The sequence below is a fragment of the Bombus vancouverensis genome, chromosome 17, assembly GCF_051014615.1.
Source record: "Bombus vancouverensis nearcticus chromosome 17, iyBomVanc1_principal, whole genome shotgun sequence".
Taxonomy (NCBI): domain Eukaryota; kingdom Metazoa; phylum Arthropoda; class Insecta; order Hymenoptera; family Apidae; genus Bombus; species Bombus vancouverensis.
In genome coordinates, this window is record NC_134927.1 from 3819993 (window position 1) to 3838692 (window position 18700).

Genomic DNA, 18700 nt, shown 5'->3' on the forward strand with positions numbered 1-18700 from the left:
GAACTGTGTTGATAAAAAAAAAAATTATGTATTCATTACCAGTGTATATAAATATCAATGGGAAATAAAGGTCTACAGCACATTTCGATCAAAATTATGTTAACAATACAGTATGATTTTGCAGTCTCTATAAATCATTTTAGTACACACAGAATGCAGATATTGCAGTAAAAAGGCAATGTAATTTTGAAAGCAAGAAACGTGTTAGGTGTTTGAAATTTGCGGAAAAGGGAACTATAATACATCTAATTAAAATAGTTGTAGTTAAGTAGTTTTGAATTACTCCACCTCATTGTAAGAAATACTTAAATAAAATGTATCACTACGCCCTCTAGCTGTTCTGTTAAAGTTTTCAATGGAATAAGCGTCTAAGGTACAGGAAAATGTCATCATAACATTAAAGAGCAGCTAACCTACAAACCGATTTATCTCGGGATGTGTTAAATGCGAGTTAGACCCTTATTACCTTTGGTATTCGATTAATTGAATTTTGATTACCTGATGTAGTATAATAATTAAGAGGTACGTTGGCAATATTATAGGTATCCGGAAGGGATGCGAGCTTTTCAGCAATGATTACACTTTTCCCTGATCCCGCCGCACCTATCAGCATTACCGGCACACGTTGTTGTATGAAAACATCCAGGAAAAAGTGTATGCGCGCAGTTTCTCCAGTTGACACCAAAGTGGACTATGAAATGAAATCGTTTATGAGAATTTGAAAGGTTTGACGGAAAGTTTACAAAATATGCACACTCGGTCACAAAAAGATTCGGACTTTGTACAGTCTATTTCTATTCTCTATACGTTTTCAATAAATATACAGTAACCAATAAAAATATATTACATTATATTACACTACATTATATAGGTAACAGTAGAAAAACATTTTCGCACTTTTTCACGATATTTGGCCTACAACTGTAATAAATTTAAAGACTTTCGCATCTTTCGATTCAGCATGTATATATCTGTTTTATGTCTTCAAAGTGTGTTGTTTAAATCTTCACTATAAGTTCAGGTAAAAATTGTAAACAAATTAACATTTATTTTTTTCTTTCCGATTCCAACCAATTGTAATTTTTTGAAAACATTTTTTACACGTCATATAGTAAACTATACCTCCTAACTTCTAAAAAAAAAACGAAGTTGTTTGGCCTAACCTAAAAAAAGGTTATTCTGTTTTAAAGAGTATCCGAACATACATAGATATATTAATGCCGGTCACTATTTTACTCGGGACCCTGTTACCAGTAGATAAAACAGGCACGTACCCAAAGAAGAGGAGCTCGGACAGAAATATTTGTTATTAATGCATGAAATAAATAAATTCACTGTCTGAATATATTAACTATAAAACAGCATTGAACCAACTACCCATATGTGAGACTGAAAAGATAGTTGTTCGAGGAGAAACAGCTATATTATTTAATAAACCGAATAAATTTGAACTTGTTTCGTTAATATGTATATGGAAAAATTTCCTAGATCGAACAAATGTTAAATGTTCTTAGCAAATTATTGAAATATCATCATATGATAACATAAATAATTTTATTAAAAATATATATAATAATTTCAGAGGGTAATAATTTCAAAAGGATTTCGAAAATGAAGCTGAAAATATTATTTCAATTAAATACAAAAGAATACCGAGTTACACAAAAATATTTTTCGATGATAACAATGGAAACAACGTACGATTACAAAGAAGTGAAGCATTTAAAGTGAACATATTTTTAACCGTTTGTGATAGAATAGTCACTGATATCTGTAGAAGAGGTGATATATAACGATGTGGACAAAAAGTTTACATTTATGTACCTACATATAATTGTATCAAAGAAGCATTCATGTATTGTAAAACTTATATTGAGGAAATTTATAGTAAAGATGTAAATGTTAATGAACTGAAAGTGGAAATGTAGCAGTTTAATATATTAATTGAGACTAAAAATGTAGTCATTGTTTGTGAAAAATCGAATTTTATGATCGAAAACAAAATTATGCACAGAGTTCCTAATGTCAGAATAACAAACTTATTTTTAACATTACTGAACTATTTTTCAACATTAGATAACTGAAACTGGTAAAAGATTATTTACGTAGTACCTTTTCGGAATAAAAGTTAACGCAATGGCAATGCTGTACACAGAAATGGATATTCTCAAATTCTTTGCTATGAGGATATTATTAATAAGATTTCAGATGTCATAATAAATCAACACAACTATAGAAATTGTGATTTTTTCTTAACAAATATTACTCTCACCCTTCTTTATATAAGAAGGCCCCACTTTCATTCGTATAGCTCGGACCTGAAAAGCTCTAGATGCGGTCCTGATTTTACTCATTTTTTTCTAGGAAAAAATTCCATTGCGTAAATTTTTATAATCGCTTAAATAATTACATGACTCTTATAACGCTGGTCAATTTAAAAGCATTTGAACAAATTTAAAAACACTCGTTTTTCACAATGTATCTATTTAAACATTGGTGATCATATGGATACTCGGCCTAATGTTAGTAATTTAATTTTCTGTCACTAATTGACGTATTGAAATTCTGAGTTTTCTATGCTGAAACATAGACGAAAGCATGCCCCGAGTGAAGTCAAAAAACCAACATGGTATCACCTTAAAAGAAGGATTTACATATATATGTTTATGGGTATTCACAGCATTTATGTAACTATGTATATAGCTATATGCGCCACACATGCGCATAACTCTTCCTTAAGTTGTCATCATGTTTATTTGTAGGCTTAACTAGAGTTAGTTAGTTAGAAGTTTAACTAGAGTTCGAGTCATGCTTTTCTCCAGCGAGTGCGCAGATCTGTTTATACCGTGCTCGGAAGTGTTCGTCCGATTTTCACTAATTACTTTACATATTGGTAATGAAGTTTTTTTTTGTAATAAATGCTCGTTATCGTTAATATCAGTTCATGCCAATCATGCTAGTTATCGATAGAAATGATACTATGTGCTTCCCTTCGTGAGAAATGTGGAAATGTGTCGATCGTGATCAGGCGACTGAAATCTGCTACTTTTCGTAACGCACAACATTATTATGACGATATTATACCTAGACACTTACAATATTAAATGAACGCAAACAAATGTTGGTATTTGGTAACTTATAACGAGACAAGGTTACAATAGGTACATTTCGTCGAAACAAAAATATTCGTGTCGTACTATTATTCACTTAAATGTTCGTGGTATACTTAACCTTTTGTGATCCTTTTTCTTTCAAATTTAACTCAATTGAATTAAATTTTTAGTGATGTCCGAGTCTATACATATTTTCGCAATAGTTTTCACAATTTTCTTAAGATGCCCCTCGACATGATATGATATTTACGGATTAACCTTTGTATACATCTATTACTGAAAACATTTGTGTACAATATACATATATTATATTACATATATTTGGGTATATTTAATAACATAGAAAATATTTCACTGTTTGTTTTCATAGCAAACCAACTGTACGAATACTTCTATCTCACACTGTGTATTGTATTATTACAAAAATATTTATTAGCTAGAACTTTTTGTAGCCATTATATATATAGTTATCTTATTTATAAACAGTTCATTCGTTTACATTGTATCTACAGGGTATAAATAAAAAAGTGGGCGCTGCTTACAAGATCGATTGTTGATACGAAGAAAACAATAAAAAAAGTTGATGTAAAAAAATTTTGTTTCAGGATCTTTTTCAGGTTATAAGTCATATCATTTACACTAATTTTTTACCTAACCTTTTACCTTTTTACACTAAATTTAACCATTTTATATTATTTTCCTACTATTGGCAAGAATGTATCAGATGTGTCGAACTTTCTTTATTGGCTTAATCACGCTGTCATTCTCTCCAAATCTTTCACTCTCAAGGTTCAAAACAAATAACATTCGATGCAGATGGAAGTCAACCACTACATCCTTTGTCTCTAAGTGAGAAACGTAAAGTGTGAGTGAGATAGAGAAAATACTCCCTTTGTGTTTAAAATCAATCTTGTAAGTAGCGCTCCCTTTTTTTTATTTTCATTTTGCATGCTATTGTTGGGCGATTAGCTCTTTCTGAGTCATAAATAAATAAGCGTCAATATGTATTAATTTTCTAAAAGATAATTTAAAGCATGCGAGTGAGTAAATCTCACTTGGCTAAGGGAGCAGTGTAAGCGGCGATTGCAGGATATTCTATATACTACCCACGTGATCGAGCACAAGGAAAATTTGTTTTCCTAGTATTAGTACAGACTAGTATAGAGATATCGTTATTATTATAGATATCGAAGTCAGTCGTTATAGATAACAATAACTTGTTAAATATTGGTCTAGTTTATCAGATATCGAGTAAAATATTTTTTAAAAATTGTGATTTTCTGAATTGCAAAAGAAACAGTAAAAGCCACTTTTTACAACCTTTTTTTAAAATTTAAAAGCTTAAAATAAAACTTTAAAAAACGCATTTTGTACATTTATGTCATACACATGCTGAAAATTTGATGCAGAAACAAGCGAGAGGTATCGGAAGTTAGATTTATTACAGGTATAGGTAGAAGGTCGTGAAAACAGTGCAAACTACGATTTTCACCATTTTAATTATTTGTTGCTTAAAGTAACGTTAGCCCATTTCGATGAAATTTTCAGCATGTATGTTATTGTTACAAATATACAAAACATACTTTTTAAGTTTAAGTTTTTAAGGTTATGAAAAGCGACTTTTACTATTTTCTTTGCGATTTCGAATCAATTGAAAGCTTTTCAAAACTTTTTACGTGTTATGTAGTAAACTAACCCATCTAACTTTTCGAGAAAAACCAAGTCGTTTGGTTCAATTTTAAAAAAGTTATTGTTATAAAGGTTGGACGAATACGAGTGTGAGTACATTGTTGAAAAACAAAAGGCGCTTTGTCTGCCGGAACATAACCTGTCGCTATACATTAGGTTATCCCAAAAGCTTCTTTTGTTTTATAAGGAAATAACAGATGCACAATATTTTTTGTCTTACATTATTTTATCAGATTATGTATTATCCATTTCGTTCTAGTGGAACGCATCTTGTGGTATCTAAATACAAATGTTGGGCATCCGTTATTTCCTTATCAACCGGAAGAAACTTTTGGGACAACCTAATATATATGTTGTACCTTCGTCATAGAGTACACGGTAGTAACAGAGCTTAAATTAAATTCTATACAGGGTGGTTGGTAACTGATGGTACAAGCGGAAAGGGCGTGATTCTACGCAAAAAAGGAAGTCGAAAATATAGAATAAAAATTTTTCGTTTGTGGCTTTGTTTTCGAGAAAATCGACTTTGAATTTTCGCTCGGTACGCGTGCGGTACGTTATAACGGATCTCACTGTAGATCGTTGTCTCGATGGAAAAATTAAAAAAAAATTTTTATTCTATATTTTCGACTTCTTTTTTCGCGTAGAATCACCCCCTTTCCGCTTGTACAACCAGTTACCAACCACCCTGTATATAGAGATTTATGACTCGTATTTTACGAATAAAAATGTCTTCCTGATTTTTGCTTTCCACGGATACGTGACAGACCTCTTTTTAGGAGAAGATGGAAAGGGTACCTTTGCCTCAGACACATCATAATAAATGTTTTTCTTTTAGTAATTTCTTTCCTATTTTCCTCCTATTGCATCTCTGTTAATAGAAAATTTGTTTCATAACATTTATTTGGTATAGAATTATTAATGAATAGAAAAACATCTTTTTTATTTCTTTTCAATTATGGCGGTGATGCGTGGCATGAGTCGCACGATAAAAATATTCATTCATAGACGTTATTGTTATCAATCTTTTTCCACAGAATTAAAATGTTTTCCTCAAAAATCCACTATTTTCACTAAAATACGTATTTTTTAAAATCCTTATGTACTTCCGCAGCTCATGTAAGACACGAAAATTTCTAGTTTTTTGGTTTAGGTCGCACTAGTTCTAAAAAGTGCGTTACGCTGATGGATAGATCAATTTTACATGGCTCATTGCGCATCGCCATTTTGTTGAAAATAAATAAAAAAAGGTTATATTTCTGTTCACTAGCAGTCATACAATAAATCCCGTAAAGCAAATTTTCTATTGAATTCATATAATCAATAGAAATAAAAAATAGGAAAGAAATTGCTACAAAACGTAGAATTTTCATGTGTCCCAGGTATTCACCTCTTAAAATACGGTCTGCTGGTCTGCCAGGTGTTCGTGACAAGCAGAATCTTCTATTCGTGAAGTACGAATCATAAAGTCATAAGCATTTATGCCCTCTTACTAACTTGTACTCAATGCTACAGGTAATTGATTGAAAGAACTAATTTCTTTATTGCCTGCCGGAGGGTACACGTGATTTCGGGTAACCACACACTATTATCTTAGAGGTTCTCCCAGCTTAAAATTCAATATAACGTTATTATTTTATTGTTATAATAAGTATAAGGATTGCTGGGTGCCACCTGTTACTTTTCGACGTTATATCGGGATAAAAATAAAGTTAAATACGTCTACGAATCATGTGTGCTTCTCTTTATCTCGCGAGTTTCTAAAATCATAATTATAGTGTTCTCATATTACCTATTATATTTTTTATCAATTGATTCTTCAGCGAGTTAACTTCTGAATCCAAATTACTGTATACTTTTTCGATGGGAAAGGACCAGCATTATTAAAGAATTCAAATAACAATTCTATAATATAAAACATAGTTGGTAAGTTAAATTAAATCATCATATTTCGTACTAGTAATATCAAAATTATTATAAACGAAATCTTCACACATTTTCAATTACAACATATTTGAACTGCTTTGTTAAGGCGTTATTATTTGAAATAAATAAATAATTATTTTAACAGTTATTTTTAAGCCAGGTTTATGGTGCTGCAGTATCTGTTCTAATGGGGAGTGTTAGATTATATAGAGGCACTTTTATCATATTTCGGATCAGTTTCATTCATAGTCAGAAGAACTTCTAATTTCTGGAGTTAACGAAGAAGTCAGAGAGTTTCTCTGCGTCTCAATTACATTGACGCAGCACAAAGCGCTAATCTGGAGTTCGGCCCCTATGCAAGTAACTTGTATCGATGCCTTGGGTTCTTTAGCTCGGATAACTATATATATTATATATTTCGCTCCTTTATCTTAAAGGCGGTGTTTTTATGAGCGTTGCTAATGTTTAGGAAAGCAAGTAATTCTTCATTGGTCAACGCTCTATCATTCTGTTACGAATAGGATTCTCGCCTATGTTATGTTAGACGCTGTACTTAGTATTACTCATTCAAACGTAGTAAAGTAAACGTCTAACCGCCTTTAAGGTAATTCGCATTCTGTCATTGCCCGGTCTCATCTATTTTATACCTATTATATCAATTCTACAGTCCTCTTTCCCTTCCTTATTGTAACTATTTTATAAATTGCGAATATCGGGCGGCTCGGCGTGTTCTTTATTTCTTCTTTCCTTAATTTTCTGAGTTTGAAAATTTTAATTCGAGAATCGACAGCAACAAAGGAGAATACTACGAACTACTGATCGACAGTCAATATCAAATCTCCAGAGTGAAGCGTAGAACGAGTTTTGAGGAAAGCTTTATTTCAACTTGGATAAGAATAACCGGATAGCGAGGTAAATTTTAACCTCAATCCTTCATTTAATCTTTCACGTTCTAAAGGAATTCAGAGGTACTGTTTTTATTAATACGTTGCTATAAAGTAAGTGTGTGTACATTTAAAATTAGATGTTATTTAGAAGCAGTACTTTCGTAGAATTCTCGAAATGTATTGTAGGAAGATATATATCCTAATAGATGTATTATATATAAGGTGGATATATATATATATATATATATCAAAATAAGATATATATATATATGTATATGTATATATCTTATTTTGATGATGAAATAATATAGATATATATATATATATATAGATATAGATATATAATAGATATATATATATATATATAGATATAGATATATAATATAGATATATATATATATATATCTATATATTATCTATATTATTTCATCATCAAAATAAGACTAACAAATAAAAATGGCAAATTTACGATAGTTATACAATACAATAATAATATAATAATAAATAATATAATAATATGATATAATATGATAAAAAATAATATAATAACATAATAATTCAGGACATAGAGGATCAAGAAGTGAATCGAGATGCCTAATAAAAAGAAAACGCAAAATAAACCGAAAACTTTTTGCGACAGATGCCACCGGGTAGGACATCTCGCACGAGATTGTTTCACGCTTATGTGCGACTACTGTAAAAGAACAGGACATGATATGGCGGATTGTAGATCCTTTGAGAGAGATAAAAAATACATAATAGATTCAGCTAGGCAGTATTACAGAAAATATTTTGCAAATGCTGCACAATCCCAGGGTCAACCTGGTACCAGCAGCGAAATCAGTACAGAAATGTCAACCCTATCAACTGTAGGAGCTTACCGTGAATATTTAACATCTCCTTATAAAGATGTTATCGAGATCTCAACCCCAGAATTGAAAGGTGAAAAAGCAAAGATGATGGTTTCTAAAAACTTTCCAATTTCAATGATAAAAATAAGTACGTTAAAGGACGATGTGACTGCTGCTAAAGAAGTCCTCACTTTAGAGGATGTATTCGGTGCTCAGATTCAAACCATCTGTTTAATATGCTTAAGTATACACGTAAATAACAAGACTGTACTACATCCTTGTCGAGTAATTTCTGATGACTTTTACGTAGAGACAGATGGCATATTCGGCTGCGATTTTATCGCCAGAGCAAAAATCAAGGATGGGAAACATGTAGAATTAGCTGGAGTACGAATACGATTCATCCCTAACGAACGTGTACGCGGAGTAGTAAGAATTAATGAACTAGTGGATCTTTCAAACGAGGACTCAGATTCAGAGACACTAACAGAATCAGGTAGCGAATTAAATTCTTAAATCAGGTATTTCTCTCGCGTTATAATTTACCAAATAATAATACTAGCCAAATGAGGTAGGTTATAGTCTCTAATAGCTGAATTTTTTAATTTTATATAGTAAATGACAATCTGTCAGAATTCTATTTATAACGTTTTATTCTATGTTACTTATTCTGCTAAACTTATACCGTTTTCTGAAGAATTAATTAAAACATTCACTTTTATCTTATGACATACGGATATACTCGAGGAGAAATGAAGTTTATCATTTCTTTTGCAATATTTCGACTTTTCAAAACCATTATATAGATCACAACGGACGTGCAAGCACTTCGAATGCCATATTATTACAGCAGAATTGAATTTTATGAAATAATATTTAAAAATGTAATTCAATTATCCGTTCAATTATATATATCATAAGTTATACGCGAAAACCTAACATCATTGATATTTAACGGTATAATATTGATAGAAGTACGTCAATTTGATACATATTTCGATTTATGTAATATTTAAACCAGCGCAATTATCTATTATTTGCAAACACTGCGTGACATAAAGTACAAGACTGTTATAATTACGACTGAAGGAAAACATATCATTTTAATAGCAAAATTCACAATATAGATTAATACACATCTAAATATAATTTAACGTTAGCAGATTTTCCTGAAAATACATATACAAATGTAAAGTAATTTAAAAAAATCAGATGATGCATGATCAATTAGCAAACGCTTAACAGAGTTAAAAACATACATTTTTGAAAAAGATAGTACTGCCCCTGCTTAATGTTATTACATAGTAGTTTTACTTATTTAACTTATTATTATTATAAGGATAGTAATAATTATCATTCATTCAGCGAAAAGGATGATATCGATAAGTAAACTGCGAACGTTTATGTACGAAAAATGTAAAATTGTAGATCAACGTAAAAAATATCTAAAGTAAGGTAGTAAAGTAGGTACGTAAGTAAGCTACAATATTTTAGAAAGTAAATCAAATCTCTATTTAGATCTCAGGTATTTCTTAGTTGCATTTACAAACATATAAACATGCATAAACATTTGTAGTTTACAAATAATCAATAAACAGAACCCCCTATACCAATTATCCATATAGATTGAAAAAAGAAAAATGTTTGCATCAACATCTAATGTACAAGTATAATACGAACAATTTACCGATGTACACGAAATTCTTACCCCATTTATACTGTATTTTGCATTTGTATAGTATTATTCATCACGCGGTTTACGGAATTAAAGAAGAACAAAGAATTCGTAATGTAATCATCGAAAATTAATAATCAATACTAAACGAAAAACTAGCCCATTGTTATCACATTACTAATGTTTATTTGCAAAGTGTTTGGTTCCTACTCTTATCCGTAGAGCATAATATCATCAAGCAAAAAAAATTTGAAGTCTTTGTATACTTAGTGTCACATTTAAGTCAATTCATGTGAATAACGTTTAAGGCGTTAATAATATTGAAAATATTCCAGATTAAAGCATGTTTCTGTAAATGACCGAGATTTTGTACTTAAAAAAACATTTGTGGATAAGCTTTCGTCTCTTTTATGCCTCTTATTATTATTATTATCCACTGTAAGTTTGATAAGAATTAAATTTTCATTCAAAATGTGAATGAATTACTTATGATATTGGCAAATATGTGTAAGATCGTACATTTAATATCTAATAAATTTTTACATTCATTCATCAAGCTATTTTTTTTTTTATGTTATTTAAATTCTATTTTATGTGTTTCTGCAGGCCGCACAAGAAAGCAGGGAAAATTTTTAGGAGCATATAGCACCCATCAAAACAAATAAAGAAATCTCAATGAACATAGGTACAAATGGGTTCATGGATTTATTAAAATCTTTTTTGCTCATTTTCATCATTACTACGAGCTCCTAAAGTTTTTCTTCAACCTTTTTGTGCACTCTGTATATATCAAAATTATAAGAAACTGTATAACACAGGGTGTCTCATCACAATAGGTCCACGTAAATATCTGCTAAACTATATATTATTCGAAAATGTGTTTCAAGTAAAACTTGCTTTAAACGATATATTTTACCTTGATGCAAGCATTTGACAGAAAACATTTATTAATAAACCTTATGATGATCTTATCTAGATGGGCGTACCTTGGAGGTTTCAATGTCACCTTTGCTTTTTAAAGTGGAAATATATATATGTCGGAGATGAAAGAACACCAGAGTCTGTAATTGAACAATTGTAGTTATTCAATCCGATTGTAATTGTTCGAGAGTTGTGATAATGAGCTTGGGCTCGAGGCGACAGTCAGTCGCCGAACGTAGCCGCGGTCACGGGATGAACGCTTTGCCTAGCAAAGGTATGGAGTAATTCTATAGCTCTCCTTAAAGGAAATATTCGTGGCGACACGCGACAGTAAACATTCCAACGGTTTCTGTCCCGTGGCTCGCCACACGCAGACCCTATTCTTCGAGTAAGATGATTGCCAGATGTCGATGCGTCTCCGCAGTACATGTTCGGCTAGCCCGAGGGCCCGTTATAAATCTTAAGGTTTAGTTAACTAAGTCCTTCAAACAGACAAACAGTCTTTGTCCCAACTACGGGAGGATAGGGGAGACATATTTTTCAACGAGCGGCGTCTCCCACTAGCAACTTTCCCTCGAAGGCGGCTAGCATCTTTTTCTAACCACCGATATGGAGATTGACCAATTAGCAGCAACGTCAATTTCCCTTACTTTCTGAACGAAAGCTTTTCTCGACGAATCCGATGATCTCGTATCCTTAGACACACCCCATTATAGTTTTCCTCTGTGGCATCATCGGGACGGGAAAGGCATTCTCGTTCGCGATCTCACTGATGAAAGGAGTAACCCTTTACGACCAGTGAATATCACGCATCCGACTTAGATTTTGTGAGTACGTTCATCTATCATCCCGCCGACCGCGGATTCGTTATTGAACCTAGGATCATTGTCATTAGTTTCTCAAGTGCCTAACTACCACGGTTACTTGTCCGGCTCTATAATAATCGTATTTGCACTAGTCAATGTCTTCTCTATTGCATAACGACAACGTGTAACCCAAACGAAGATTCGTTTCACGCCCCTAACCCTAATTCTAATGTGCGCTCCGACATATATATATATTTTTGATATATCATTTGATGCGTTTTTAATTCTCTGCAAAAGTAGGTATTAAATACAAGGAAAGATAACGCTTTTATATTTATGTTTTGCTGGTTTTCTATACACTCAATTTCATGAAATTAGTACTGAAATATCTTTCAAGCTCTACTGTGTAAAAAATATACAGTTCCATCCAAAAAAAGATCACCTTGAGATACTGAAAAGTCCTCCACATGGACAAATCTTACAGTTGTCATAAGACATCCTCCTTGAAACAGAACAAGTTTTATTTGAAACACTTGTTTGAATAACATATAGTTTAGAAAATGAAATTCCTTGTATAATAAAGATCTTTCAGTAAAAAGAAAGGATGAAGTTCTAGAAACGAGTCGAAGAATAAAGACTTAAATTATCTTATTCTAACATTTGTTTAATATCTAAAGAATTTCTTTTTTAATGAAAAATTGTTTAAACGAACTTGGAGAGGTATATCAGGATCCAGTTCAAAGGCCTGTATCTTCTCACTCCATGGAACCAACTTCTTTGTTTCGTTTTCGATGAAAAAATTAAATACGTTGCTGCCAGTAGGAAACTTAATAGTCTTAAATTCGTTTTGCCACCACTTATTGAACTCGTTTCGCCAATCGATCAATTGATCTTGAAAGGTCGCTGATCCGAACGCCCAAATACAGGCAAATGCAAAGTATAATTCGTACCTGTTTGTAGAAAGGCATTGAGGACATAGAAAATCATTTAAGAACGATAAGAAATGCAGTAAATTCCTCTATAGCGCCCAAAAATTGGGATACGAGCCAGACGTTTATCGAGGGAGGAATCGATGCTAAGTATAGGTACGGTCCATCATTCTTACGAATTTTAAGAAAGGACAGCGTGAGTGAAAGTGAAAACGGCTTATTACAAAGAGAAAAAAAGCATATCGGCGAGATAATAATAATGCAACGATGAAACGTTTTTATTTTTCATTTTTGTTGAATAAAACGTATGCCGATGTAATTGTGAGGCTTTTCTGATTAAAGCAAGATCAGACACCATATAATTTGGAACATGTTTCCTTATTTAGTGACATAAACCTATTTTCTGTCTATTAAGTTTGTAATTTCTATTATGTAAATATGATTTAATTTAGGCGTGTGCGAATTTTACTCGGGATCGGGTTGCAATCCCGAAGAAGTTTGTAATGTTCGGATACCTGAAATTGTAATCGGATCAGGTTAGGTTATAACGCTCCCGTGCGATTTTCTCTTTTTTATTGCAGAAAAATGTGAAAATCATTTCGAATCTTAAAGTTAAAGTACAAAATCTGATTGTAAAATTCAGAAACAGAGTGATACTGATATGGTCACAAAGTTTCCTCAAAGGTCCCAATCTGAGCCGAATACAATTTCAGATTTTCAATTCGGGATCGAAGGTTCGATTCAGAACATAATTTTTCTGTTATCATGCACCTAAACACTGTTTAAGTGTATTAAAAAACAGTGACACACTGAAATTTCATTTAAATTGTTACAATAAATAGTTACAATTAGGTCAAGTACAAATTAACCTTAAACTTAGTTCAAGTACAAGTTAACCTTAAATTTTCTGGATCCGGACCCGAGATCATAATTTCGGTTACTCGCGCAATCCTAAATTTAAATTACATCGTGTTTGGTCTTATTCCAATCAGAAAAATTTTACAAATATGTTAGTGAAAGTGTCGCGACAATTATGGGTATGTACTTTTAATTTTTCTTTAGAACTAAACTTAAACTTAACTAACCTCAATCTAGGAAAAACCCTACAAAATAATAATTGACAACATATTTAAAAATACAAGTAAAATTTACAATTGTGATACAAAAATTGAGAGGTTAGCGAGCCATAAGTTATATATGATATATAACATAAGTTATATATGATATACATATGACTATTAAGTTTCATTCTTTTAAATTATTTTTTATTTGTTATTTTTAGTTATTCGAATTTATTATCAACAAATATCAAATAAAATTTCCTTTTTAACTGTTTCCTGTTTACTTTCTGTTATTTAATTTGCTTTTATGCATTTAGAATTCTTTATGACACTTTTTTAATGATATTTCATCTTTTTAAATAGTCTTTATCAATATGTTGCAGCTTGAAAAAATCTATGATGGTCACTGAATTGTATGCTACTACCAATTTATTGTATTTAAGGGAACTGATCAAATGAATATATTCCGATTTTTGAATGAATTATTTTTTGAAATATGTCGAATCTTTCAAACGACGCCGCATATCTTTTTATTAAACGAATTCAACGATCTATATCATTTTTGGTTGACTTTGAACATCAGAATGAAGCGAAAATTTATGGAAAGTAATAACTGCATCCCGCCCTCAGCAAGGTCTGTATCGATCCTAAGATCGACTCAAGTTCTCCACAAATCGTTTCGTTATGAAATTCGAGGTCAACTGAAGGTCATTTTCGTAGGTCGCTAAATTCGTCTTTCTAGAGGCTACAACAATAAGCAATAAAAAATATACGTTATTATTAAAAAAAACTGAAGGTTACATTGATATTTCAGAAAATATAATTCATCAAAAAGTTCAAAACATATTCATCTGATTAATTCCCTTGAATACAATAAATTTCATTTAAAATATTTATTGATAATGTCGATAGATAACGAGTTCTTTTAAGCGTATATAAATTTTAGTACTGTTTAGGTCTTATTTATACCATTCCTTTGGGCAATCCGGTGTTACATTTTCCTTGATCAGAAAATAGTCCAGTAATTTACAAAGCATTTCCACGTGACATATTTCTGGTAATGGCGTAATTTTTTTAAACCTAGATTTTGTCACTTCTACAAGGGATGGTACATATTTATCGAACAGAATGGTTAAGTTCGCTCTCTCAGCTGGATCTCTTGTTTCTATCCAGCTGGTTGCAAATCTAATCAAATAATAATAATAATAATGGTAATTCATTAATTAATAACAATTATATAACATACATGTATGTATAACACATACAACATATATTATATAACATAACTTTATAATAAAAGATTGAAAATATTTGTCAAGTTCAGTGTGCTATAATTTAGTTAAGAGAACTTATACGAACTACAAAAGTAAATAAATGTTTACTTACGGATACCACCCAATATCTTGTGGATTTATATAAAGAATTCCTGCCCTAGAAACAGTAGCTGGCGTTGCTGTCCTGAAATTTATTTTCCAATCTTACTTAACTCTTGTACGATAAGAAATATTCACACATATAAATAAGACATAAAATATTAAAATATGTTAATATAGAAATACAGCATTTCTACATGTATTAGAACAAACACTATAACTAAAGACAATAAACAAACATATTGGGTATGTATATCTATACAGTATGTCCTGTTTCATTGGGAACGCTCATTGGAAAAATAGGAATGATACGAAAAAATGTCTGACATTATCAGCGATGACACACCGTACTTTTATCAATTTGAACTTAAAATTGATTGCACGGAACTGACTGTTTTGGAAACATAAAAAAGCTCATAAAGCTCGTGTCTCGATAGTCGAAACGATGGTGCAAAAAGCAGGAATTTGTAGTGTTTTAAAAACTGATTGTCAGCTACAGGAATCTATAATCAGAAATAAAGGTACCCATTTACAATTGTTTTCATTTCAATTTCAACTCGATATCGTATAACTTTTGTTCGAAATATTTTTTCATATCATTCGCATTTTTCTAGATATTTGAGCATTTTCAGCTAAACAAGACATACTGTCTATGTCATATAATAAATAATCATATTGCAATACGTAAATATTGAATGTGCTTTAGCTTCCGCTTGTAATTTGAGGAAAACAGTCACAGGAGATTAGTCTACTTTCCAATCTCCTGAAAATGTTCCCAGCAATACGACATCGTTTACAGTAAAAATGTTGCGTCGATGACTGATGAGAAGATCGATAAGAAGTCTAAGTTCTAGCAAATTTGTGCTCGCAAACTAAAAATCGATTGCCACTCAATTGGTACTTAAAAACTGATTTACGATCGAGATTTGTGATCTCAATACTAATAGAATTCTGAAGAAATAACCATTATCGTAAATATGCAGAAAAGGGGACCTCGACTCCAATTTTGTTGAATTTCGGATATGTTGTAGAAGGGAGAGTCTCGAGTAACATACGCTTCTTTCGACGCGTAGAACGATCGTGTTCAAAAGTTATGACAAAAAGAAAATGATATTTGTTAGATTATGCTTATGCTCTGAATATAAGTAATTAAAAATTTCATATACATTTGTATAGAATTGAGATCCTAATAGTGGTAACCAATGATTAGGTTAGGTTCGATTCCATGATCCACAACATCCAACTTAACATAACTTTTGAGGCCCTCGGACAAGGTGTATGTTATTTAGTCTCTGCCTCTCTACAACATATCTTAAGGTCAAAATCGTTGGAGTCGAGGCTTCCTTTTGTGGTTAATCAGTTATAATACTTACGATGATAGCTATAGTCATTAGACAAAAAAAATTACCAATGATAAAGTGCTGCATATTACCTAAGATTTGAAATTTCGAAGAGAAGCCTCATGTGTTCTGTTAAAGCGATTCTTTCGTTGCTAGCCAAAGTTAACACTTTGTTGTCATCCATGACAGTGTTTAATGACTCGATCCACATCGGATCTATATCGCCGTCAAAAATGATCCATTTTGGATCATTTCCTGTCATGTTTGCCTGATCTCTCATTATCACGGAGAACAATCTGATTGATCAAGATAATTACTTATTAAATATTTCATATAATATGTTAACGATTATAAGATGACAAAACTATGTATGATATAATTCATAGCGAGAAAATTGAATGTATTTACTATATATAAAATCATGTATATTAAATTAAAGTTTTCTAAATGTTAGTAAAACAGCTCTGTTCACAGGTATTAAGCCACTTTCAGAAAGTACTTGTGTGTGTCGTATGTATAAGTATGACTTTTTAAAAGTTAAAAGAGTAAAAAAGGTTTGAAAGTTGTTGAAACTATTAACAATTGTTATTTAGTTTGAAACTTATATAAAGGTAGGCAGAGATTATAGAATCTTATGATACATAAAGAATTTATATACAGGTATCCTTCGTATAACACGATAGTTAGGTTTCGAAAAATGCCGTAGTATGCGAAACAAAGAACTGATATAAAAGTGGAGGTTAGGTTCCAATAGTTAATAAGTATAGCAATATTACTGTGGTAAATAAGTATACTTAATAATACTTTTTAACGGTTTTTCGATATCATAATATACCATAATACACTGATATAGTATTCTATTCTATCACATTATATTATATCATAGTACTATATTATAATGTAATATAACGTACTAATATAGTACTAATATTTGTAAGTGTACTACAAAAGTATGCTATTTTTTCATAGCCAAGAGAAATATATTTATTAAAACAATTAATAATTAATTCAAAGTACTACACATTTATATATTAATATTATTTATATTACTTCTAAAAACTGTCATCCACATTTTATATGAAAAATAATGAAAATCTTTGATATCCTACTTCTATGTAGCGAAGAAATTTTCGACTGCAAATTTTAATACTCCTCGAACTAAGAATAAATTCAAAATTTTAATACTTCTAAATTCCGTATGCAAATCTGAGACAACACATATGCTTGTTCGAATGAACGATATCGAATGACGCTGCTTACACTTAACGATTCTCAATTTGAGTTCTTTTTTACGGGAATTTTCCCAATTCTCAAATCGTGTTGGAACGAATTTGTGTTTGTAAGAGTACCATATTATAGAGGGATACCTGTATCCAATGTTATAACGTTAAATTTCTTCTCGTTAATATCTACTATATCCCTCGATCATTGCTTTGACCAATTCAGGTATTCGCGTTATTAACAAATTTTAATAAATGTAGGCAAACCTCTCTGCATTTTGCATTTAATTCATACGAAATTTTTTAAATAAATATGTGTATATAGTCATACGTTTATTATGTATGATTTTTCACACACATGCACATACTATACTTCCCTTACACTCTTCCTATATAATAGTATATTCTATGAATGCAAAATTATGATTCCTGAATTTAAATCTATCATCATATCATCTCGTCTGAAACTACGAGATATTCTAACGTTTCTGAATGGGATTTATAAAACATCTAAAAAATATCATTAAACCTAGTGTTGCTGTAAAACCTATTGTTAATAGTAAGATGAATCAAACCCGTCTTTCCATTCCCGCGTTGCAGGATTGATAATTCCAAATAGTTCGTCATTAGTCACTGCTTTCGGATTCAAGTCATTATAATATGGCTTTAATTGCTGATTAAAGTACGTTCGATTAAGTGTTTTCCACACTTCCGTTTTTCCGGTTCCAGCAAATCCAACAATGAAAACTGAATGACGAACATGAAGCAATTCCTCTAACTGTACAACCTAACGAATTTAATATAATTTGAAATTTTCCATATACAAAACTATTTTTCATATTATAATGTCAAATTTCCTCAAACTTATGTACGATAAACGACTTTAAACGTAATAAATATAGGTATAAT

At 31.2% G+C, this 18700-nt stretch overlaps 2 protein-coding genes across 2 annotated transcripts in view; one reads left to right on the forward strand and one right to left on the reverse strand.

The window, feature by feature from the left end:
* The window catches only part of LOC117162875 (dynein beta chain, ciliary-like), a 209520-nt gene that overhangs the window by 111367 nt on the left and 79453 nt on the right, over positions 1–18700 (reverse strand). Inside the window, exons 33-38 of the mRNA XM_033344867.2 lie at positions 18367–18578; positions 16664–16867; positions 15245–15316; positions 14828–15043; positions 12581–12818; positions 499–691 (exon numbers count right to left, since the gene is read on the reverse strand). Of these exons, the coding sequence (XP_033200758.2) occupies positions 499–691; positions 12581–12818; positions 14828–15043; positions 15245–15316; positions 16664–16867; positions 18367–18578 (1135 nt within the window). The remainder of the gene's footprint in view (positions 1–498; positions 692–12580; positions 12819–14827; positions 15044–15244; positions 15317–16663; positions 16868–18366; positions 18579–18700) is intronic.
* Positions 8196–9256, forward strand: LOC117162876 (uncharacterized). Its single transcript, XM_033344873.2, has one exon. It carries the CDS (start codon positions 8206–8208, stop codon positions 8980–8982), a length of 777 nt encoding a protein of 258 aa, XP_033200764.1. The 5' UTR covers positions 8196–8205; the 3' UTR covers positions 8983–9256.

Bases quoted from the DNA above. Each gene is read 5' to 3' on its own strand.
- LOC117162876 (XM_033344873.2), top strand. From the start codon at position 8,206: ATGCCTAATAAAAAGAAAACGCAAAATAAACCGAAAACTTTTTGCGAC.